At 39.7% G+C, this 25542-nt stretch overlaps 1 protein-coding gene across 3 annotated transcripts; it reads right to left on the minus strand.

Moving 5' to 3' along the window:
- Positions 1–652: 652 nt before the first annotated feature.
- On the minus strand, positions 653–24271 carry LOC121648879 (rapamycin-insensitive companion of mTOR-like). Of its 3 annotated transcripts, none has more exons than XM_041999317.1 (38): positions 24189–24271; positions 24016–24063; positions 22110–22207; positions 18373–18437; positions 18006–18137; positions 17703–17766; positions 15876–16002; positions 14766–14935; positions 14334–14401; positions 13857–13924; positions 13678–13760; positions 13502–13589; positions 12247–12337; positions 12045–12111; positions 11743–11823; positions 11404–11504; positions 10383–10548; positions 10057–10158; positions 9920–9966; positions 9688–9823; positions 9409–9608; positions 9145–9271; positions 8773–8937; positions 8519–8595; positions 8325–8403; positions 8081–8190; positions 7888–7975; positions 7703–7795; positions 7488–7594; positions 7100–7329; positions 5830–6928; positions 5469–5549; positions 4578–4837; positions 4269–4475; positions 4034–4186; positions 3638–3761; positions 3135–3273; positions 653–3036 (listed from the first exon to the last, which is right to left on the minus strand). In XM_041999317.1, the coding sequence occupies exons 1-38, from the start codon at positions 24235–24237 to the stop codon at positions 2956–2958; spliced, it is 5271 nt and encodes a 1756-aa protein (XP_041855251.1). In that variant the 5' UTR covers positions 24238–24271; the 3' UTR covers positions 653–2955. The 3 variants fall into 3 exon arrangements, with proteins under 3 accessions (XP_041855251.1, XP_041855253.1, XP_041855252.1); XM_041999319.1 differs by lacking the exon at positions 5469–5549 and adding an exon at positions 5581–5590 and having other exon boundaries at positions 4578–4885; positions 5807–6928; XM_041999318.1 differs by lacking the exon at positions 5469–5549.
- Positions 24272–25542: the final 1271 nt, after the last annotated feature.

Genomic DNA, 25542 nt, shown 5'->3' on the forward strand with positions numbered 1-25542 from the left:
AAGAGCTGAGGATCTACCAACTAAGTATTTAAATGTCCTGGCTTGGTAACTATGTTGGAGTTTAGCTTGATGTGTGGGGGTTTTATTTTTATTTATTTTATTTTTTTTATAAAGATTTTACTTTGCATGTTTTTTTTTTTAAACCATGCCCTCAGACGGTGTTGTGCAGACATAATTAATGGTACTGGTTATAATGTGAAATCATTCATTTTTCTGGTTGTAGGTAGCACCCCCAAAAGCCATCCTCATCACAGGGGGTTTAATTTATGAAGAATCTAGAGGATGTCTCATTTCTCCACAGGATACATCTAGAAGACCTGGGATTGTCTCAGCAGGACTTTTTTGCTAAACTTGGAAAATCTTGGAGTCCGATTTTGAGATGCAGATCACAAATGCAGTTCATGTTTCACAAATGAATATCTACACTTCTCTCATTTATGTATACTTTCACTTAGACGCTCCCAGTTGTACATGGAAGTTTTATGAAATGGCTCCCTGCTGTACGTGTTGCAAAGCATTTTCCACAGTAGAAGTAAGTAAAATGCTTCAGGTAGTCTTAGACTTAATGCTACAGTGTTAGAGTTACTGACATCAAGTGGTAAAAATAGGCATAGAAATTACTTTAAATGCTAAGCACAGTTGTGAATAGACAGTGACAGTCAGTGGCAACAATTCTTACAAACATGTTTTTATCATTGGATTGCAGGTAGCTACTTCAAAATTATGTACATGTGTACTGTCTTCTATGTGCCATTCAAGGTGTTACTTATCCCAAATGGTTCTCCAGCACCTATCAAACAAATCTGGTACTGCAGATTTAAAGCTCAGACGGTTCTCACTTCAGTTAGTTGTTCATTCAGAGACGCCGTAGTTAAAAATTGTAGCACAAATACAGCAGCTGTATGTGGCAATATGTATATGGACTCACAGCAAGTAGGTGTATAAATGGCTCATTCTATGAATAAAACCACATTATTTTAGTAAAGTTATTAGATACCAACAGAAACGGTTAATATTTAAAATTTTTGACATTTTGATTTTGATCCATGTTGTACCTCAATAGAACAGTTTTTTTTCCTTTGGAAGCATCCTTGATGGGAACAAACTCATTTTACAGAACATCACTCAGGATAATTGTGCTGGAAAACTTATTTTTTTAGAAGTAAATGTAGATTAACTGAGCACTTAGGAGCCTGATGACAGAATTCAACATTCAGGCAGATCCAGTCTAAACACCTCTGAGCATTTAGATCAGTTAATTTGTCTTCAAAGGCAAAAATGAAGCCAACTATTTCTGTAGTTTTAGAAGGCTGTGATCAAATTAAACAAGTCACAAATTAAGTATAAAATACAAGCATATTTTGGGTATTTCAAATTTTGTTTTATTAACAATGAATCCCTTTGATAGGATTGTATGTTTCTTCAGGTCATCAATGCCCCCAAAAACATACTGTACACATTATACAAGGGAAACCACGATTCAGGCAAAAAGGAAAAAAAAAATCTTTTTAAATTATAATACAGTCTTGAGGAAAAAATATAAATAACTTTTTTCTTCTCTGGTTGAGCTCACTATGGTACAGACATATAATAAATAGATCGGATCTGACGTAACTCAGCTGATCTATGAACCATCTCTCTACGAGTCCATTTCTGTAGCAGCATTATAGCAAAAACAAGCCAATGGAAACAGAGTCCCGTTTCCCTGGAAACCTTTTACATATTCTTTAGTCATCACACTATGTCGCACTACACCTCACCCCTCCTCACCCAATGACAGATAAGTGATATTGCATTGTGGAAACAGATCCTGGGGTAATTAAATTCCTACAATGTATGAAAGCATGTAATGACAACTTATTCTTAAATAAAAGTTTAACAAGCAAGAAATACATTAAAGTGACGTTACAACTTTGCCATGCTTGTTGAACATGCAGTAGAGGTGAAGCACAGAGGTAAGAAGGCATTGTGATGAGTAGCTGTAGGGTTTATGCAGGTACTGGAAACATCTGTGAGCAGTTTACTACTGGACCTGTAATCCACGGTTCTAAAGATAACTTAATCTTTCCAAAGACCAATCTACCTTCTGTACAGCTTACTTAAAATGCAATGGCCGAAGAAAAATGTTAAAGGATCTAAGCAAGTAAAGGATGGAATAATCTAGCAATAAATTACATGCTATTCACCCTCTGTACTGAGTAAAGATGGTAACTATAATGCTTTAGAAAATCCAATACTAGTGATGTTTGATTGTCTGAGATACAAGAAGTAGAAAGTTAATGGGCTGTCTGTGCTGACAAGTAGGTACAGGCTGTAGGAAGGGGTGAGGCAATAGAAGCAAAAGCACATATCTGCTGGAAAAAAGATCACAAGTCATGGTGGGATATAAACCAGGAAGGCTCCAGATAAATTTTAAAAACAGTTGGATCCCTCTGTAGTGTTTTGCTGAATAAAAGAAAGCAGGAACCTAGAAATCTCAGGGCTGACATAACATGCCGTATTTCATTACAGAAAAACCTCCTCTGTAAAGTGATTTTAAAAAAAAAAACACACACAACTTGGGTATTTGTCTTAATGCTCCAGCTTGTCCTTTAGCATTACGTCGATGTATTATTGAGTGTTGCCCATGATTTTCAAGCCATGTGAAAACAGTATTTGGCTAAACTGCTCCCCATTTTTCCTGTTAAAAAAAGACTATCAGAAATAGCATTAGGTGTGTTGTGAAACATTATCCAGAATCTGATGTCTTTTGCTTCCAGCTCATATTTGCTAAAAGGAAGCTGAGTGATGATCAAATCCTCCTTTTTATTGGCAGCAACACCCTTGTTTCAAGCAACAGAAACGTGCCAAATAAACCTCTGTCCTTAGAGCTTTGACTTGTATTTTGTCAGTCTTGCTTTCTTTCCATGGTTGTAAGGAGCAGTTGTGCACGGAACACGGGGAAGCAGGGGGTGATCATGATTCTGCAGGAGGGTTAACATCCTCTTCGACAGGTTTTGATAGCTTGGTCAGGATTGCCTCAGCTTCCTCATACATCTGCGAGAATGAGGAACAATTATTAAATCACATGTTATAACCTAAACAATTAGGCAAGCCACTTCAGGGAAGGTACAAAGAGCAGTTTGAGCTCTTACTGGCATAAATTGCACATCCTGGAAGAGTTCTTGTATGAAACGTCTTGAAGTCAGGCGAAACATACAGTGGGCCAAGAGATGAGAAACCTCGGAGTACAGGCAAATGTCATCAAACGCATATGGGAACTTCTCCTTTATCCTGAGGAAAAAAGGGAAATTTAACAAACCTTAAACAACTATTTGATAGATATGCAAACAGGAGGAATGCATACATGTCCATGTATCATTGATTATCTTGTTATAATACAAAATTCTGCTGGGAATCCTAACAAACTGGCATTCATGTGGACATCAAATAGATGCTTTGTGCCAAAGTGACCATTGCTGAAGCTCAGACACACTGCCATATGGCAGCTTCAGTCAATAACGGTGCCATCAATCACAGATCCCTTATTCATGCCCTGACATACCAGTTTTGGAACCTCCACAACGCGAGGAAAATGGTTTTCATGTTGTGTCATAATGGTGCATGTATAATGAGAAAAAAAACAGGATTGACTTACGTCAGTAGTCCTGTTTCATGGCCTTTGGTGCCTACAGAGGAGCTGAGGTTTATGATCAGGCGGAGGACCTCCTTCCTCAGCAAGACTCGAGAAGCAGGGCCATCCTCTGATATCGCCTTACCGCCTACAGCAAACAAATAATTAGCATATATCGCTCTGAATGCAATAAACACGCTTTAAATTTTTTTTTTTTTTTTTTTTTTACAAGGTGGTTACTTTGTTGCTTTTTTCGTTTTATCCCCACTTTGTTCCATGATCTATATTTAGATATGTTACAAACTGAGGCTCCGAGGCTCTATTAGTCTCTCTGGGTGGGAACTAAACAACAGATTTAAATGGTCTAAAAGTATCACATTATGGTGTTTGGTAGCACATTGAGGTTATATGTGGTCTTACCAATGACAATGTCACCAGGTGTAGGTGTGCTAGAGATTGAGCCCTGGGACACAGCAGCATCACTGCAGCCTGACACCCCAGAGAACTTGGACTGAGGCATCACCTCCAGACGATGACCACTCTGGCTTCCCCATGACTGGAAGTCAATATAATCTGGCAAAGGAAATGACAAAAGAATCTCTCAGTGTGCAGTTCGAAGCATATCTGTGTAAAATTTAACTGTGTGGTGCCTCACCTGTGCGAGGGTGTGTGCTGTTGATCTGTGGCTGAGTGGGGTATCCGAGGACAATGGCTCCCACACAATAGAGGCAGTTCTCATCAGTGTGTTCCTGCAGTCCTGTTTCCTCTGAACCGACTATGTGGTTTGGGGTGTCACCTCGGGACACAATCAACTCAGAGATACTGAATTGTTGTTTCAGTAATGGGACAGCAGGGCGATCCCCTACAGAAGTAATAAAAAGAAAAAGCACATGTTTTAACATCTTTTTCTTCACGCAGTTGTGTAATCTGATTACCACTAAATCCAGGATAAAGTATCTTTTACCATCTCCATCACCAAAAAGGAAGCGTTTCCGCTCCTCTGAAGGCGGGCTGATCCTCTGCTGAAAGTAGGCCGAGTCTCTGATGTGGAACATATCATTGATGTTCATTGGCAATGCAAGGCCAATGTAGTCATCGTTACACCCAAAGGTGGCGCTAGAGACCATTGAGCGCACCGAGGAGCAACGATGCAAGGTACTTTGGTTGATGGGGCTGAGTAATTCCTCCTTATCTAAAGAGGCAAAGCTCAGAGCTTTCAGAAACCTAGGAAGGGCAAGAGGAGAGGTGCGTGAGAGGATCCGGGGGGAGAGACTGGGACAGAATAGGAACATGGGGATTAAGTAAAGAAATGTTGGATAAAAGCAGAGAGATGGGGACTTGTCAAACTAAATTCTTAATCAGAAAACTAGTGCATAGCTTAACATTGAAGAATCACCAAAACAGAGGCAGATGTTAAGAAATAAAGTCATAAACAATGTTTTTACACCAGTTTTTCCTTTTCTTAAATTTTCCATGGAGTGTCATTTAACTACTGAGCAATCTATAACATTCATTAGAATCATGGACATGTTTACCATCTTTTGGCCCAATCTTAAGCAGTATCTTTCCTCGCCCTTGTCTTTTTCCCCCCATCTTTTACACACACAATCGCTTTCAAAATAAATCAAAAGTATAGTCACATCAATAAAATGGCATGTCTCCACCTATGAGATGTTCATGACTTTCTAAGTAGGCTAACAGGGAACTAGAAAATGACCTATGTATATGGGGTTTGCTCATATTACGACTAACAATTGGAGGCAAGGAGATGTTACTAGACTAGAAAAAGCAGCAACAATTCAGAGCTAGAAGGTGCATTTCTACTGAGGACACTGGGTAGGTCCGGTCCACCCACCGCGGTACAAGTGTTCTGGACAGCCTGCGGTATGGACTTATGACGGTGGGTTCTGGACAGGTACGCCTCCTATGTGATATCCTGACGGACACAGCAGAAGTTGCAAAAAAACACTCTCACACCTGCCATTGCCAATGTCGACAGACACCAAAACCCAACACAGTCGCATGTCTGCTTAAGCATCACTAGCAAAATTTCCATCATTATTTTTAGAATGAGTGAACATCAAGTCTTTCATTTTATGCAATAAACATGCCAGTTAAGAATGGAATGCATATGGCCATGAAGAAAAAAATAATATTGATTAAATCAGCTGCAGCAGCTTTTGTTTCCATAACCCCTGAAATGACGGCTGACCCACCTGCGAGGAGTTAATCTGGAGTCCAGACTTCCTGTCTTCATAGTGATGGTGTCAGTGAACAGCACGTCTTTGGCAGGTGAAGCCAACGCTTCACTATGAGACAAAGACGGGTGTATCCTCTGCTGCTGCAGCCTCTTCAGCGTAGCGTACCCAAGGGCGTCTCTTGGGCTGGTGTACATGAAGCTGCAATCAGCCAGGCTTTTGATGGTGGTTACTGAGGGCGATTTTAGAGACTGGGCTCGGCGGGGTAAAGTGTGCGAGGAGCCAGGTGGTACCAGAGAAACATTGGAGGACTTAGAAGTGGACATGTGGTTTGTCTGAGCCTGGGGGGTGGGGGAAGAGAGAGTTTTGACAGTCTTGGCAGACACTACAGTGTTGAGGCTCACGCAGTCAGAAGAGTCTGGTTCAGGCTCCGGATGCTCAGGATTTCCAACTGTCTCCCGGGAAGGACTGGAGCTCATGGAGCTGATGCCACTGGTTGTCGTGTCAGTGTTAAAGCTCTGACTGCGGCTTTTAAATTGAGTACCCCCACCTCCACCTCCTCCCACATTGCCTCCACTAGAAGAGGAGCCACCATCTCCTGCTAGACGCTCTCGACTGCTTTGCTCCTTCTCCCGGCCATGGTGCTCAACAGTCCCATGAACGCCCAAACCACTGAGTCCAAGGCCTGAACCGCCACTCCTTGCCAGCCTGCCATCCACAAGCTGCTCCTCAGAGCCCCCCCTGGTCCCGACAAAGGATGTCTCCAGGCTAACTGTTGGACTTTTTGGCATTCCTCTGCCATTAAACACAGGGGTGAAGACTTCTCCCTGGTTTGGGCTGTAGACAGAGGGCTCCGTCACTGTCCTATTCCGCCTCATGCTACCGGTCATGAGTTCATTAGGGGTGCGAGAGCCTGAAGGGGTCTTAGGGTCACTGGTAGAGCGTAGCTTCTTGCTGGGGAGGGACAGAGAGTTGAGGAAGCGAGGCCTAACGAAGCGTGTTGAAGCCAAGATTGTGAAAGGGCTGCGATCCTTGATTGGTTTGGAGTGTAGATAGAAGGAGGGATCGTCTGACAGGTCGAGAACATCACACTTATCATCATCCAGGATGTACATGTCTAGGAGCACAAAGAGGAGAGGGTGTGAGGAACACAGCAGGAAATATCCACCAAAACTGCAATAATACATTAAAAATTGGTGATATAGATGCTAGACAAATGCATCAAGGAGAGTTGAGCCATCAGTCTGCAAATGTTGATGATAAAAAAAAGAGAGAATGTTCCACGTACTTGGTTGAGACTCGCTCTCGCTGTTGTGGCGGGAGCTGGTGGATTCAGAGTTCAAACTGAGCGTGCTTGGTACCGAAGAAAGCTCAGAGGTCAGCTGTGTGTCTACCTCATCGGGAGTGACAGGCCACAGCGTCCTGCGACTGTGTCTGACCGCATCCCAGCCGTACTGCTTTAGCACCTCACAACCCTGCTTGGTCTTGGAAATCACACCCAGCACATACACACATGTCCTGTGGGTGGGAAGTGAAAGTAAGAAAAAACTCCAGTTAACCCCTCATAGTCGTACATTTGACTGAACATTATTTAGCATGCATTTATTTATGATACATTTGAACTCAAGATCTGTAATTCAGCTGATTTTTAAGTGACAAGCGGGAGTAAAGCTTACCCTCGTACTGACAGCACCTCACAGTGCTGAGCCAACGTGAGGATGTCAGGAATAACATTCTCCTCCTGCAGGAGATTCAGACCCCAGTTGGAAGAGCCGATGTTTCCCTAAAATAAAAATAAAAAAATGCAATACACAATCAGATCCATCTCTATGTAAGTAATAAAATTATAGTGAAAGTAATTGAGGTGCATTAACTTAATATTATTACTGACCAGAGCCCAGAGAGCAGCCTTCAGCTGTTTAATGCCCTCCCAGGTGTCCAGCATCGGGGAGCGAACCATGTAGCTGAGGTCAGGAACCACGCTCTTTACAAAAACATATGTATTAGGAGGCAAATCTATCAAAGAAACTAATGTAGAAAATTCAACAGTACAGCTGAAAAAGATAGGCCCCTTACCTGAGACTCCAGTAGATGACAGCCTGTCTTATCATGAACCAGCTGACCATACAAGTGCACAGGGAGATAGACATTTGGTCTTTGTAACCTGGAAACAACCAAAAAAAACATCAGACACATAGGGAAAACAAAGCAAACCAAAAAACTACCTTCACTCCTGCAGCTCGTCAGATTATATAAATATTTGTCTCACCTTTGGTTGCTGCGTCTGACGTAGTTGTCGCCATCAACAGGTTTGCGGTATGTTGTTAGTGCTTCATTGAGCTGTTCCTCAATTAAATCCACATACTTAAGGTTGTACTCCTAAATACAGAGTCGATAAGAAACATCAACTTCTGTAAGTCTCTGGTCTTATTAGCCTAATTTATTAAAAATGTTTATTACATTGATTAGAAATTACAATAAAGTTTTGCAGTCTGCTGATATCTAGACAATACCTTCTGCCATTTATCCAGCTGTTTGCTAACATATCCCCTCTCATTGAGGTAGGAGAAGCCTTTAGGAATGGAGAGAAATCTAGACAATACAAAAAATAGATACAGTTTATTCAAGAAGGTATGCAAATTCTGTCCGGTATCATGAAAGACTGACGCATGTCTGACACTGTAATCCATTTGTGGTAAACACACACCTGAGAAGAAGCAGGAGGCCTTTGTCTCCCAGATGGGACACAGCTGGTTTCAGCTGAATCAGTGCATGAAGATTAGCCTGTGAAACAGCAGAATGGGTAAAAAATACACTTAATTTTCTCTCAGCACAGGACTTTGCCACTTTCAGTATCCTTAATTTCAGCTTTCTGCAGGAGGGAGTAAAAATTTAACCAAATTTTACAAACACTGCTACGGTTCTGTCAGCAACCTAAGGCATGTGCATGTTTTCAGTCACCTTGTCTTCACAGGCCTCGTCCAATATGTCCAGGGCCTCCATGGACACAGCCTTGCTGTGGTCATGAAGCTGCGTGACTAGGAGCTCCATGCCCCAGCTGCTGAAAAACTCCACGCTGGCACGCAGCAGCACACGGAGGTGCTTGGTAGCATAAAGCCTGCATGTCTGCTCAGAAAACAAAAACCACCATGAGTTTTCAGCAAATTTAGCAATAAGAAACAGTTTGTGTAGATTTTCATATCAGACTTCTTTTATGCATTGACACTGGCAGAGTTATCTGCAGCATTTCTTTCAACTGTACACAAAAACAGCTTCCCCATTAGCACTCTGTATACGCATGTAAATGTGTCAAAGTTATCGCGGCTTTCTTACATCTGTGGCAGCTGTGAGGACCTTTGAGAGGATCACTCGGGCCAGACCGTCCCTGCTGTAGTCCAGTGTGGATACAGCAAGTTTCAACACAGTATCCTGGTTCTTTACAGAGCACAAATTCAGCAGGCTGCAAATATCAAAACAACAGCAAAGCATTAATCGGGTTGACAAACATACATACATACTGAGACAAACATATCAGACATTTTTAGACTCTGTGGACTACAGAGAGCCTAGAAAAGCTGACAGGTTCTGCTCACTCACCACTGAAACAGGCCACATTTCTCGAGCATTTTGACTCCCTGTGGGTGTGCAGAGAGCGTCCCCAGGAAGAGGAAGTAGTGCTGGCTGAGTGTGCTCAGCAGGCCGTTACTCTGCAGACAGCGCTCGGGCTTAAGCCCAGAAGATGAGGCAAGCCATGACACCATATCCCTTACTAGGTCCTCCAGGTAACCCTGGCCATCCTGGTGACACCATGAAGTGAGACAGTTAAGAGAATGACAAAAGACCAAGCAAAAATATGTTTGTCAAAACTTATCTCACATCATCAGAGTCCATGAGAAACTCTACAAACTGGCAGCCAACCACAGTGAGTTGTCTGGCTTTAACATGGTCCAACGCCAGCCCTGCATATAGTTTACTACTGGGCTTATAAAAGTACAGCAGCCTCCGTACAAACCTGCATCACATAAAAAAACACATTTTAAATAAGATGTCACATGCATTTTGTAACTATATTAAAAATATTCTGACTTGGTGATATAAAGAGTCCTACTTGTGCATCTGTTCATCTTTGTTGTTCCTGAGGTTTACATTTGGCCACTGGGAGAGAGAAACAACATTTTTAGACTAGAGGAAAAATAAATGAATAAAAAACTTTTAGTCTGTGTTGTTGCAAGAGAACAGCCTGACCTTAAGGATGGTGGCAATGAGCAACCAGTTCCACTCCAAGTTCTGCTTGTGGTTGAGAATGTGACTGTCTCTCAGGTTCATCATCAGTGCCTCTTCTGTGTCCTGAAAACAAAAACAGAAAACCCTTTTCTGAACATCTAAAAACAAAACAATAGTAATAAGCTAGTTTTAGCTTTACAACACTTTATTCTTTGATTTAATTTAAATCAGCTGCCTCATGCCCTAAGGAGCAGCAGATGACTCTTTCCTGTTTAATGAACCACATCACAAACCATTACACTGAGATGAAGTATCTAAATCTATCTAAAAAGCATGCTGATCTTTACCTTTATGATGTAGATGTCTTTTGGGGCACGTGAGTGTGAATCTCTGTGGTTATGGGACGACACAGACTTGCGAATGATCTGGTCCAGGTACAGACTGTGTGGTTTCAAGCCTCTCTTTTTCTTCTCATGGAATCGCTTCAAATTATTCACTGCTGCACTCGCTCGGCTGGAAGATCCACAACAGAGATCAGGGGTGTTTTCATGTGTTCACAGTTCATCAAGCTCTTCTGTTTAAAAACATTTTTTATGCACTGACCTTCGACCCAACATGAGACACCTATTTCTTTGCTCTTATTGTCCTTTTTACTGGTTTTATGATCTTGTTTTGTACTTTTATTGCAACTAGTGTTTTAGTGTGTTTTTATAGTTTTAGTTGTTTTAAAATAGTTTTATGTTCAGCACTTTGTTTCAACTCTTATTTTTGTCAAAGTGTTTTAAAAATAAAGCTGAGTTGAGTGTAATACCTTTATGTGAAAGGGCAAATTCACAAAACATGTGATGCATTGGGAGAGAACATGCTGTTCTAGTAAACACAGCATCGCAACTGAGTGTTTTGGTTTTTATAGTGTAAACAAACAAAATGCAAATAAGTTCAATGAGTCAGCTGACAATTCATCATTACTTACAAGATCTCATACATTTAATCATTTCCATTATTAGTTTATATTTCCATTACTTTTTTTTTGTTACCTCTTCTCGAGGCCAGTTGCACAAAATGGTAAATGGCAGATCTTGTGGCAGGAAATAATGACTTTAACACTCATGAAATAAAAAATGTGGCACCAATTCATTTCACAGCTGTTTTAATCAAACTTATTGTAAATTAATTGTTGCAACTTGATAATCAAGCGCTATTTTTTTCCCTGTCATAGATCAGTACCTGATCAAGCTTCATTAAGCACACTCCAGACAAAACTCACTGTAAACTCAATGTTTTGTGTCCAAATATTTCAGGATCTGTTTGTAGTAATAATGATTTTCTTATGAGGAAAAACAGACACAAGTGACAGATTGTACTCACAGTCGTTTCTCTTGGGGGATGTCAAATGAGGCTGCCATGTTGATGAGGGTGGGAAGGCAGTGCAGGTGGTGACTGTGGGAATGAGGAAGAATGGTGTTGGCCTAAAGGAAAAAGAAGCAGGCACAAGAAAGACAAAGACAAATTTAGTACAGCGAACAAAGTAACTCGGCTGTAGTAGACAGCTTCTCAAAATACACAAGAATGATTCAGTATAAATGTTGCGCACACAAACGGATACATTTCTTCTGTTGTGACGTGGGCTCAAGTGTGCCTAGAAATATTTTTGCAGCTTTCCAAAATATACTTTGAGTGACAGATGAGCATCTATTTTTAGCTTACCATGTGTAAAAGCTCTCCCAAGAGGATGGTGGCTCTCACAGCAAGTTGGTCATCAGTGCTGGTCACAACTTCCACAAGGCCCTTCAGCAAGAAAAATAAGGTCAGGGAGGAGAGTAGGGCTTAATAGTAACACTTACACTCTACAGCTAAAGCTGCTGTAACAAAATGCCATTTAGTAGTCTTAAAAGACATTCTAGTCATGTCGGCCTCACAGCATACTCCATCTTTTAACATTTTTTTCTCGATGTCTCCCTAAGACACTCATCCATGCACATTAAAAAAAAGCAATGAGACGGACTCACCTCTAACAGCCCACTAGTAATGAATGCAGACAGAACAAATGCCAGGTAGTTGTCCATCAGGTCAGGCCTAATGAAGTAAAAAAAAAAAAATCAGATATCACACACACATTATACATCATATATATATATATATATATATATACACACACACAGATACATATAAGTAAATGTTATTTTTCTACTGTTTTTAATCATCTCTCACCTAGAGCGAGCCCTGTGGGGCAGGATGACTTTAGCTTCAGCAGCAACAAACCCATCAGAAAGTCTCCAGGTGTCCTGGAACCTGGCAGGATCTAAAGTGCACCAAAGCAAAGATTAGATCATACAGAGTATGAAACACATGACTTCACTGCATTAACACTCAAATCAGTTTTGTATGGGCTTGACATTAAAGGGGTAGTGCACCCAAAAAATTTTTTTTGAGCTGTAAACAGCACACAGTATATTGTGATGAAAACCACATACACTGCTGATAAAATTTGTTTTTTTTATTTTAAAAACGAGATTTTGTGGGTAAAAAATGGCTCTTAACGCCCTCTACAGGGTAAAACCAGATTAAGCTTTCATGACATAGAGAGGTTATCTACATCATGAGAAAATTTTAAAAACCCCACAGCCCCTCCCTCCAGATGCAAACAGATGGGTCCTGGTCTATCACGCATAGAAAACCATGCCCACCAACGCACATGAAAGGATGTGAACTTATATGGTGTAGATTTGCTAGCTTCAGACTTCTATTCTTTCAGAGCTTCTAATGAAACGGCTCAGACTGATACGGTCCAGGATCACCTTGTTCTTGTGTAACTGAGGAGATTCAAGTGAAGAAAGGTCTTTCACCTCAAATACCGCTCTATGGCGTATGTGCTTTGTGAATCTCGCTTTGCATCTTGCCAGTGAGCTGAGCTGCTGTCTGTCAATCATTTCTGCCAGTGTATCCCGACCCGCCCAGTCTTCGCTCACTGATCAGCCCAAACCTCCCACCCCAACCCTTGAGGTTTCAGGCATTTTTCAAATTTGGTAGTGGGTGGAGTTACGCAAAAAGTACGGGGTGCAGTGACACTTAAGAGTCTACAGCGGTGTGGGAGGTTGGGAAGCTGTCTGCTCTCTGATTGGATAGTTTGATTTGTCACCATCCAATCAGATAGAAGTATAAAGATATGGACAAAATTTGCAACTGCAACTTGCACGCAGATTTGTGCTTTGCATCTGTGAACAGGGTTTTTGCAAATAAGAACTTCATTTTTATTTTCACAAATACAGATCTTTTTTACAACCATGCAAACCCTTTTCTGCACATTTGCAAACTGGAATTTTTCAGGCAGGTTGTTTTTACAGGGTGACAAGCTTGATTTACAGATGCAAACTCTGAAATTATTTGCAAACATTCATTTACAACTGCAAAATCTTGATTTAATATTGAGCCATAGTTTTGATGATACGAAAGATGTTCTTCTTACCAACACTTTGAAGACCTTCTGTGAAATCTTGAGTCACAATGGGGACAGGGAGCCTGAATATATCATATAAAACTTCCAACAAGCCTTTCTGGAGGGTGAAACACATGAAAGCACTCAGAAATCACAATTTAACATTTATTTTTGAATATTTAATGTACAGTCATTTCAGTACTCACCCTAACTTCCATATTTGGTATACAAAGTAAGCCAATTAAAGACTGGATTCCAGAATTTCCAGCTTTACACAGGTGGATGATCCCTGAAATAAATAAATTTTCTTATGAAGCCTTCAACAAAGAAGCATTCCCACTAAAGTAAATAAAAATTCTATAATGCACAGTTTTAAAGATCTTACCAGACCAGGAACGGAAGGCAGCAACTATCGCCATTCTGCTAGATAGGAAACGGGACTCTCGGTCTTCCCTGTGAACATTAAAACGTAAAAAAGTGAATAGTGTTTAGTACATTAAAATATCCATATGATTTATTAAAGGGATTTTTCATGAAGAATTATACTGTTCATGGATCACATGGATCACATGTCAAGCAAGTAACAGATCTTTAGAATTAGAACAGATCTTTCATAGAGCATCAATGTAACTTAGTCTGCTTTATATCCTCTGGCAGGTTATTCTGGAATTGAGCACCCTCTGATAACGAGGGTCACATTACAATAAAACTGTAGAAACCCTCAGTTTTTCCAACATATGCTGTCACCAACAGTGGAACACAGCAAGCAGTCAACAGTGGGAAACGTCAGACATTTGATCTTTTTATTTCTAATGTAACACTGATAATCCTCAAACTCTCTCTCTCTTTCACACACACTTACTTAAGTTGCCCTTCGGTCATGTCCGCATTGTGACGATAGTGAAAATCAGTGAAAGGTGCGAGGATTTGCTGCAGGACAAAGGACACAACAAAAACAGATGGATACATTTAGCATATAATTCACTTAAAGAGTTTTACGGGCTCCTGAACATTAACTTTTAAATATTCCCTTGAAATAATAATAATAATTAACCTGCCCTTGATCTCATCTTGTATTCATGTGGGTATTATTACTGGAGATGACCTGCCTCCATCCCAGGTGTATGTTTGCAGACAATGAGGCTTTAGAGAAATGCTGTAACTGATTACTATAAGCTCCATGGGAAAGAGACAGGCAACCTACGACGGATAATCCCAACTGGGAACACTCTCAGCACACAGGCTCATTTACAGACGAGCGCTAAATCGGAACTCATTATCTGTGTATATGTACCTCGAGCTCGACGTCAACACGCACATACTGCCGTGTACATGGATGGTTAAGTAGATGGAGGACAGTGGTGATCAGTGCTTCATTGATGCGACTAAGCTGGCAGTCAATCACACTCTTAAGGATGGTGCTGAGCCCTCCTCTTTTGGCCACCACCTCAGGGTTCTTCAGGGCTGCAGAGGCAAGGACGGTGCAACAAAGAATAAGCCAAAACAATATTTTCTTAAAAGACATGACTTATGCTGGTACAGAATCCTATTAACCATAAGGACTTTGCTCTCATTTCTTTATGTCCCCACAGATCATGACTATTAAATGTCAGAGAATAATGGGTTTTATATTACTCTGTTTCTGCTTCAATCAGGCTATCCAGGGAGTACCAAGGCCTCATTTTATGGAACAGCTTCTACGGACACAGCCACTGCATCACTTGCTTTAAGTTTAAATATATGGCATAATGAGGACAAACCTGATCCCTTCTTTTAAAGGTTGCTGCTTTAACTGTAGTCAGCTGCTTATCATATATTGTAACCTGTAAGTTTTGCACTTGAACAGGTTTGAGTGGCTGCTTATGTAATCCCTTTACATGAAAGCAGTGGAACATCCAATCAACAGTTTTATATCTCTCATTTTATCATGCCTTGCAAAAGATATCCTTATCTTTAGTAAACAATTTTACCAAACTTAACACACCAGCATTTACATATCTGTGTCATCATAATCCACACTTGCACTACGATCACATTAGCAAACAGGGATGCACCCGCTTGAACATTGCTTTTTAGGAGGAATGTTACAAAAGCATTGAGACAATGGTGATTGTAATATTCCTTCACCACCAATAAAACATTCTCAATAATTATTGTTTTTAGAATTTGCTTCTAACATTGTTGTCATCATCTCTGACCTAATTTTGCTGGGTTAGATTGTGAATGAGGTCTCTACCTCAGCCTTCAGATGAGGTTAAATAAATGAATAATATACTACGGTTTCTGTCCATTCAAATATCAACCATAAGATCCAGTGGTTCCACATGATGTAACTGTGTGCACACAGCTAATGATGCTTTACGTCGGTGTTGTGTGTTTCCATCTAAAAACACCAGGTACCCACCTAGCTCACATACGATGGCGATGGCAGCGCGAACCATGCGGTCTCGCTCCTGCAGTCCATCAGTCCCCACAGCAATTAGAGAATTTGCAATTGAGGTGGGGAACAGCATTGCATTGACAGATATTATCTACAGAGGAAGGGAGAAAAGAGATATTTTTAAATATTCTGGATGAACAGGCAAAATAAATACTTCAATTTTTAGTTTTGTGTCTAATGTTTATAAATACACAGTTCCTGAATATTACATATTTTAGAGGGTTTCAGGTGTTTTTATGAATCTACCACAAATAAACACTGAAATATTCCATTAACATAGAGGATCCAGGCAGCTGACTTTGTGCTATGTGAAAACACTCGACAATAATGATTGGATCAAGTCATCTTGACACAAATCCCATGAGAATGGCACATTTTTGCTTTGGAAATTCCTCCCATCCTCCTCCGCTTAAAAAGAAAAAAAATATCTACATTTTCAATTTGCTAACACGTCCATACAACACATGGCACGAGTAAAATCACCCATCAACATGATGACTGAGGATTTTCACCTTGTATCTGCAGAGCATTTCCCTCAGCCTTGGAAAGCAGTAACACACTGTATGTTCGACACAGAATAGCTGGTGCAACAAATACGGAGTATTCACTAAAATAACAATGGCTGCTTATTCTCACTTAGTGAATGCCAGAATCATATTTTTCAACACAATGGACACTGACTGATTGTATTCTTCATTTCTAGTGACACATAGCCAAAACTCCCTTATCTAGTTTACTGTAATGCAAGCAATGTAGAGCGGTGTGTTCCCCCTCAAGGGATGACCCTCTCGCTTACTCCTGAAGTTGACACAAAATGCATCTAAATTTTCCACTAAACCTATTATGAACAGTGTTGCAGCAAACACATTGTATTTTCAGGCTATATCTGCTGTTTTCCTCGGGGAAAACCCACTAAAAATGTGCTGGAATAGGACAACTTCAAGCATGTTGGATGGGGATTTCATACAGGTTTCATACTGATTAAAGTTCCTTCCTGGCCTGTCCAATCTAAGGGCTTTACGAACTTTGTCCATGTCAGAATAGTTGGTATTAAGGCTCTTTAAGGAGCATTAAATACTTCTGAAATTCTTTTGTATCCTTTCTCAGATCTGTTTGTTTTTACGATCCTATCTTGCAGGTCAAGGAACAAACATACACCATCAACTGTGAGGCCTCATTTAGATGGGTTTGTACAACCTTTTGTCTTATGAATTCAATCCAGCAAAGCAGTAAAGATGTCAAGTATCACAAGGACCACTGATTACAGTAGAGCTCAATGCTAGTGTCATAATTAAATATCAGAATGTCTGTGTAAGTGGTGTACTCCATTCTTAGATTTTCAACAAAATGATCAAAAATCTCCATAACCAGCTTTGGTTATGTCACCATCAAAAACCAAATGTGGACGTATGAAGAAAAAAAATTAAAATAAATTAAAAAAACATAACAAAAAACTAGAAAACTAAAAATGGCCTGAGCTATGTGTTATAACATGAGCCCAAGGGTTATTCTGCCTTAGTAGCTAACATATACTGCTCAGAACCACAGGCCGTCTGTATGCATGTGTGAAAAGACTGTTTACAGAAAACTATAGAAAGAGCTATAAATAACCTCGCCTGCAGCCTCATGCAAACCATCCACACTGACACTGCTGCTGACCCGAGGAGCCTTCTGGTGGCACTGTGATGGCACAAGGCTGTACAGTTTGACTAAACTCTTCCACTGACAAAGCAGTTACTGCAAATGATAAACAAGGAATAGAAATCTAAATAAAATGCAGATAAAGCTTACTTTTCGGACAAGTCGCAGAGCTTGAGTCCTCTCCCCCTCATTGCTTTGCTGGATGTCAATGCATCTGGAACAACCCAAAAAGCAAGTTAGTGTTAAAAACTAACTAGCAAATAAATAAATAAAATGGATTTTTTTTTTTATATAGAACAAATAGTTTTAATGAAGTATCACACACAGCATTGAATACCAGTTTCTAAAAAAATAAAATAAAATAAAACACTTGTCTTAAAATGGAAAACACTTTGACCCAAAGAATAAAGTAATCCAAACACCACTATTCAACCGAGTAAAGCAGAATCTCACCTGGATACCAAATAATCAACCTGTAGTCTGAGGACCTTCTGCAGCACGACGGTGTCTCTAATAAGGTAGCGGAGTGCCCGCAAACCTGCAGCACGCACCTCCTTGGCCTCATTTAGTAGAGCTAGCCGCAGGCTAGGTATTAAAAGAATATTATGATAAATACTTAGAAGGCAAGAAAACATTTCCTGAATTAACTTATGAGCATAATGACTTCTGTTTCTTCTTCAATTAGCAAGGCAATGAGTGATTGCTTTCAATATACAGCACCTCGGTGGATGATGTGACCACATCACAAGACTAGAATAACACTACCAAGAATTTACAGAGGCCAAGTAGATGAAAAGATAATGTGCTGCAGACAACTTACCAAATGATGATTTCTTCATATGTAAACCCAAAGTTTTCCTCTCGGTGGCCAACGCTGCAAAGCAGCTATAACAGAAAAAAATAAATAAATAAATAAATCGCTCATTATTTATGTTAACCAGGTGGAAATATAAACTTGCAAATAAATGAAGTGTAAACATCTCTCATGCCCATCAGTCTTGTTTCTATCATCTGGTCTAAAATAAATTAGGCTGCACTGTGGCGGCATATATTATGTTACACATGTCCTGCATTAACGATGTTAATGCTTCCTGGTCAGTGTAAGTTTTGGTCGTTGAATTTTCTGTTCAGAGGTGAGTATTTTAATAAAAAAAAAAAAAGCATTTATTTGATTTTTTTTTTTTTAGATGAAATAAATAAAAATTAAACTAGGCATATTTTTTCCTTTTAACTTTTAAAGTTGAATTAACAAAAAAGGAAATTGGCTTGATTTTGGTTTTCAAGTCTGCACAGCAAAAATAAAACCACTAAAATAAAAACACAAGAAACAACTTGTTTAACCATATTTTTAAAGTGGATTTTACAATATGATTTTACTATGTAAAATAAGTTCCCCAACCAAAAGTACCATTTCCACTAAGGGGTGTAGCTCGGGACAGGAGGGTTTTGGTAAACCGTGATCTCTGTTGCTTTTTCACAGCCAACCATACCTGGTAGGCGGGGTATAAGCAATAGATGTGTCAGCTACATAATAGCGTGACCCAACACCTAGTGGCGCAACGCCTATCTTGAATTATAACAAAGAACGTGACACAAAGGAGGAGAATGGTGGACATCCAGCAGTTTGTGTTCCTTTCTCTTGGCATGTGGCTTCAAACAACAACAACAAAAAAAAAAAAATCCACAGTTTATTTAAAAGTCACACTTTCAACCAATCGAACGTGTCCATTTAGTGTTGCGTCGGTTAGATTGGGACTTTAACAAAAGACTCCGAAAAATATGTAGGACGGCTCTGATTGGATGTTCTGGCACCTTTCCCAGGTTTTGCCCGCGGAACACAAAACAATGTGCTAAAACCAACCTGACCCGTACCAGGCCAGACCCTTTAGTAGAAACAGGACTTTACTGTCTTTGACTGAACCTTGCTGGTAAAGTCCCGTCCACCAAAGAGCCTCTCTGTCATTCACACACAACCCCAACTCTTGTCTGAAAATGTGTTTTTTTGTTTGTAATTTTGTGATTAAACCAAATCAAGCCAACATTGAATTAATTCCATTTTAACAGTTTTAATGAAACATGCCTCCTATTTTTTTTTTTTTACATTTTTTTAAACAAAATTAAATGTTTTAATACTCACCTCTGAGTGGAAAATGCAATAACCAAAACATACAGTGACTGTTCCTGACTGGACATAGAGACTTTAAGGCAGAGGACACAAATAAAACATGTTTTGGTCATATAACAGGAAAATAAAAAGGCAAACAAATTCCGTTCAACTGCATATGTTGCCACTACTCTTTAATTTCCACCAGCGTAGGTCAGGCTTATTATCCAGATGCAGAAAGAGTTAATCAATCATGTGATTAGTCATGTGATGTCAAAACATACTCACTTAAGCTGTTCCCAACCCCACTTATGTACATGTCCCCCCCAAAATAAAACAGTATAAAAAAAAAAGAATTGAGAAACTGCGTAACTTTGTTGTATGTGTCTGAGCAAGCGAATTGTGAATGAGAAATGGTGGTCACTGGTGGTAGATGGTTTTAAAATTGAAAGTAAAAGTGGCAAATTATTTACAGGTTAAGGAGTGAGTGTTAGTTTGTGTCACCTCCACCAATGTGCTGTGTACGAGTAGAGCGTACACAGTGGGTTCTTTGCTCTTGTTTAAAAAAACCTCATCAGGCTGGTCAGCGTTGTTCTCCGTTAAGCATTTATTGCCAACTTTAGCTATTTCTTTGTAACATGTCCTCCATCATTAAAAGGAGCCCACACACAGGCAGTGGCAGTCATCTGATAGGGCATAACTAACAACAACAAAGTGCAAAAAAAACTGCATGCACAAAGCAATAAAGCCCTTGGGCAGTGGATTCTACCCTTTTGGAGTTGGGGTTTTTCCCTCCCCACAGGCACCTTGAGGCATCCAAGCACCACTAACAAATCGGTGCTACTACATTGCAGCAATCCAGTCTACCACTGGAGAAGTTAAAGTAGCAGTTTTGTTTGAATAGTCCATCAAAGCCAGGCCTACCACACATCTAAGTAGGAGGTCAGAGTAAAGCAGGATGGGATGGGTGGCAAGATTGGTTTGAGTGATTACGGGGTTGTTTAAAACTAGTTGTTATGTCAGAGACCAAGCAGGTGGGAGGAGGGGAGAGGAGATGGGGAAGGGGGCATGTGACACTCTCCTTTGGGGATTAGGTCACCCTCACTGTGCTGAAACCCTTATAAGGAATCAGAGACAGAGCTCTAACAGATGTATATACACAAACTCACATATACATGCCATGACTATTAGACTCCAGTCAGTAGTAAACAATAATCACAGACACCCAACCTAGGCAGACACACACACATCTCTCATTATGCTACAATACCCGCTACACAACACTCACTAGCTGCAGAGCAACAAACAATTGTTTATAATACATCCATGGCAGAAAGAAGTGGTGAAAGGCAGTGGGCTGGCAGAGGGAATCAACAAAAGTCTAAACAGTGACAGGAAGCATTGCCCAAGTTTGCTGAATTACACACTTGTATAAACAGCTTTTGACATTTCCCAGCAAGGTGATGGTGAGCAAAAACAGTGGAGCTCAAAGAAGAAGAAACTACTATTTTTTCTCCTGTACTGTGTTATTCCCACCCAGTGTAGGATGATATTTATTTCTGGTATGTCTGGTAATTATGGATGCAAACAACAAATTGAATTCAATCAATTAATAGTTAACAATGACAATATAAGAAGGCATCAGACTAATTCACAGAGTAGAGTATAATTCTCCAAGACAGTCACTGGTCACTCTCAAGAGTGAAAAAAATATGTAAAACTAAAAACTGAATGGCAAAAAAAACCCCACCAAATATCTAAACACCCCTTAAAATTTGCATGCAATAAATTTGCAACATTATCAGATGAGATACTGTTAAGTGGAACAGAAAGCCCAGTTACACACGCTTCTCATGTGCATTTTCAAGATCGGATCCTACACTTAAAATCCACAATTGTTTGCTTGAGGTTTCAGTTTAGTTGCACCCACAACTGCATCTGTCTCATTATCATTACATATCTGCATGTACATCATATGGGATGCAAGGTACAATCTTCCCTTTTACAATGACATCACAGGACAAAACTGATTAAGCATACACAATACATTAGGGTAAAATAAAAAATCTAAAGTGAGGGGTGTTTCAAGTTAATTTGGGCATTTACTAGACATTCATTATCTCAGCTTACAAAAGCAGAATCTAATGTGCTCTTGATGCACATTAGATTGGAGTGCTTTCCCATCCCTAGAGCTCCTGTTACATTAACTGTCAGCATCACAATGACAGGCAAAGCCAGACCTGCTGGCAGCAACTCCCAAGGAGAGAGGATCAAGGAGAGGTCAGCGCTGACACTTCATAAACGTAGACGATCAGTCTTAACACATATCTCAAAAGAGTCAGCCTTCTTCAAACACTGCATGTGTAGCTTTCACTTCATTTCAGTAGTGTCAAAATTGCCTTAAATAACCACAAAAACAGTGAGGTGGGGGCATCATTACACAACAGTGTTACCTTTATGAAGTTGTTCAGGTGGCCCAGTTTTCGCATGTTACTGACTCCGTGCGATTTGGCCACATTTTGGAGGATTTCACGGAAATTTTCTGATGGTTCTGCAGAAGTGTGAAAAAGAAATACAATGTAACAATGAAATGCATTAATCCATATTGCCATAATATCCAATGAACTGTTATTGATAAGTTGCAGGAAGGAAGTTGCCTCAGTTGGCTGAACTAATTTAGAGTGTACAGTCAAAACAAGATCTTAACAGTTGAAAGCACGACTTGACCACGCACATGTTTTCTTTCAGTTCCTTCCAACTATAATGTATTCACTGCAACATTAAATGTATTCCATTGGCAAGAATTAATAATCTGGCATTCAAACTGAATGAAAACCAGATCCAGGACCAGTATTTCACTAAGAAGATAAATGCTGCAAACATTAGTAATACATTATCATAATGAAATGTACAAATGATTTTCTCCTCAGTAATAAAATGCACCACATTCTGAGCTAGATTTATTTTCAAGCTATCAAACTAATACATTTCAGTATTATTCGTCAGTCTTAGTTCAGCTGTAGGGACTTTGAAAACGCTTAAGGATTCAAGGATTCAAGGATTCAAGGAACTTTATTGTCATACCAGCTCACATTTACATGTTTATGGTACGAAATTAGAACTGAGGTCCCGGTTTGAGCCATAAGAAGGAGGGCAATAAGTGAAATAAAATAAGACATGAAGAGAAAAAAAAAGAAAAAAAATAGAAATATAGGCTAAATATAAATAGAATATAAGCTAAATACAATAGAATATAAACAGCACAATTTTAAATAAAATAAAAATAAAAATAATAAAAATTCTCACTTAATGAGCGCAAACTGTGTGTGAGGAAATTACAAAAACACAAATTCAGTGTTATTACCCTATTTGATAACAAGAATTTAAATAATCAACAGTGAGCATTTAAAGCCATACTATGTGTCAGATCAAATTATACTAATGCCCACTGATAGGCAATAATGGGAATCTATTTATACCAGAAGCAGTCTTTTGAAAATGCCTTAGGAATGGATTTGGAGTTGCTTAAGCTTACGTCCCATGCAGTCATGTACAATTGAGAAAACAAATTAAAAAGATTTTGCATACAAATGTTTAATGTCATGATCTTTAACTTTTGGTCAGTTATATGGGTAAGCTTCTAAATCTCTCAAGGCAGACCAGCATATTGTTGCAAAGCACGTACAAACAGTCATTATGAAAACCCATGTTGATAAACAGCTCACATCCTATCCCTAATGGATGGGTCTGAATCATGTCAATAAGATGTCAATTTATTTGGCTTTTCGGGTGCAAAATGTTCATTGCTAACGCGGATGCAGTGAAATCAACAGGGATCTCGGTGTTCAGACTGAGAGAAAACCATTGCTCCGTGTAAACAAACCGGTATGCGTGCAGAGTTGTTGATGGAGGAGTGAATCTGACCCGGCTGAGCAGCTGTGTATCATAAGAACCACCCTATGCACTCATATGCTCTACTCAGCAAACAGCCTTGAGGCCCTAATTCTCACGCATCCAGCGATGACCAGATCCTGACTACAACAAAAACGGCTGTCGGGTTAAATCACAGACTAACGTACCGATCAAAACAACAACGCGTCGTCACGGCTGGTTAGCTGTGGCAGCTACCTAACGCTAACTCAGCTAGTTAGTTAGCTAGCTACCGCCTGTTATTGTCATTCGTTAGCAATGTTTTACATGAAACAGAAAGGAAAACGGACTAAATGAGAACTACTGTCAATAGGTAAATGCAAAAACTACTATAAATTTCATTTCAAGAAGCTAGTATTTGCAGAAAGTCCCCTCATCCATTTTGAACAATAATCGCTTTCAGGGTGATGTGATGAAGCCTCTGCTTACCTCTGGTCAGATCCAGCGGTACGTTCTCTTCCCCGCTGTCATTCCGACCTGATAAACACACACACAGCGTTCATGGTGAGTGAACATTTTGGGGTCATCACACGCGTGAGAAAATGTCTTTTGTGATATGTTACTATTACATCTATAATTGAATCGAGTTTTTCCACGCTTACCTCGCATCCGAAGACTCCGGATAGGACGGCCGCGGAAGCTGGCCGCCATGTTTCCAGGAATATACACAACACCGGAAACTTCGTAGCCTCTCGCGAGAATACAAATAACCGGTTGTAACAGAGCCCCACTGACCTGAGATCAGCTGAATCCTCCCTAATTCCCCCTATCCTTAATGGAGCTAAAATATCTATCTGATCTGGCGACTGTATAATAATCTGTTATAACTAATGAGGGAGCTCCTTCAACTGCAAGACACCAAATAGTTTTCACCCTAAGCACATCACCATTTAAAATGGAATATAGATCAAAAGATTAACATTATCACTGCTGATTTGATTTTTCAAAAACTTTAAGATTTAAAATGTATACATCAACTATGCATGAAATTGTTCACTGTTCTCATGTTGAAGACCTGATGCTTACAAAAAACAATAACAAAACAAAAAAAAATAACCTATACACCTAATACACAAATACAGAAGAGCAAGTGAATTTGTCTTTTACTGTCAAAGCAAACCACCATTTTAATGCTCAAAAGCACATAGACTAATCTAATAACATAGTAAATTAGTTATGCAAGACTGCAATGTATTTATTATATCATTTCTAGATTAATGTATCTTAATTTTTCATTCTGTTTGAGGAAAATACACTAAAATTCAATCAGTAAAGGGTTAAAACAAGTAATCCTGCATTCTTAAGGAAAATCCCATATTTAAAAACAGTGTGTTAAAAGCAAATAAAAACAAAATGCAATGATTTGATAATCTCATAAACCCATATGTTTATGAGAAGTTATATGGGAGGAATGTTGTCCCATTCTTGTCTGATGCAGGATTTTAGCTCCTCAACAGTCCTGGGCCTTCGTTCCGGGATTTTTTGTTTCATGATGCAACAGATGTTTTCTGTTGGTAAAAGGTGTGGATTGAAGCCAAGATCAGCACCCGGACTCTTCTCCTGCAAAGCAATGCTACAACATCATACCATCAGATGTAATCTTTTTGCCTGTCCAAAGATGGACAGGTCCTTCTCCTCTTTAGTCTGGAGGACACAGGTGTCCAGGGTTTCCAAAGAAGAATTTTACATTTTGATTATTCTGATAACAGAACAGTTTTCCATTTTTCCTCAGTTCATTTTAAACAGCAATGTTTCTGGGTCATATTCCCACATGGCTTTCTTTGTATGACATAGCTTTAACCTGCATTTGTGGATTGCTGTGAACTGTGTTCATAGACAGTGATTTCTGGAAGTGTTCCTGAGCCCATGCAGTCATTTCCAGTGGAGAGTCATGTTTATAATGCACTGCTGCCTGAATGTTCACGAGTTTTCAGGCAATCTTAGGAAGAGTTTAAA

The sequence above is a fragment of the Melanotaenia boesemani genome, chromosome 11 (assembly GCF_017639745.1).
Source record: "Melanotaenia boesemani isolate fMelBoe1 chromosome 11, fMelBoe1.pri, whole genome shotgun sequence".
In the NCBI taxonomy this organism is placed as follows: domain Eukaryota; kingdom Metazoa; phylum Chordata; class Actinopteri; order Atheriniformes; family Melanotaeniidae; genus Melanotaenia; species Melanotaenia boesemani.

Coding starts and splice junctions, on each gene's coding strand:
- LOC121648879 (XM_041999317.1), bottom strand. CDS start 24,237: ATGGCGGCCAGCTTCCGCGGCCGTCCTATCCGGAGTCTTCGGATGCGA. Junction 11,505..11,742: donor TGGGAGAGCTTTTACACATG/GTAAGCTAAAAA, acceptor TTTTTCCTTTAG/GCCAACACCATTCTTCCTCA. Junction 10,549..11,403: donor ATCCCCCAAGAGAAACGACT/GTGAGTACAATC, acceptor TGGATCTTCCAG/CCGAGCGAGTGCAGCAGTGA.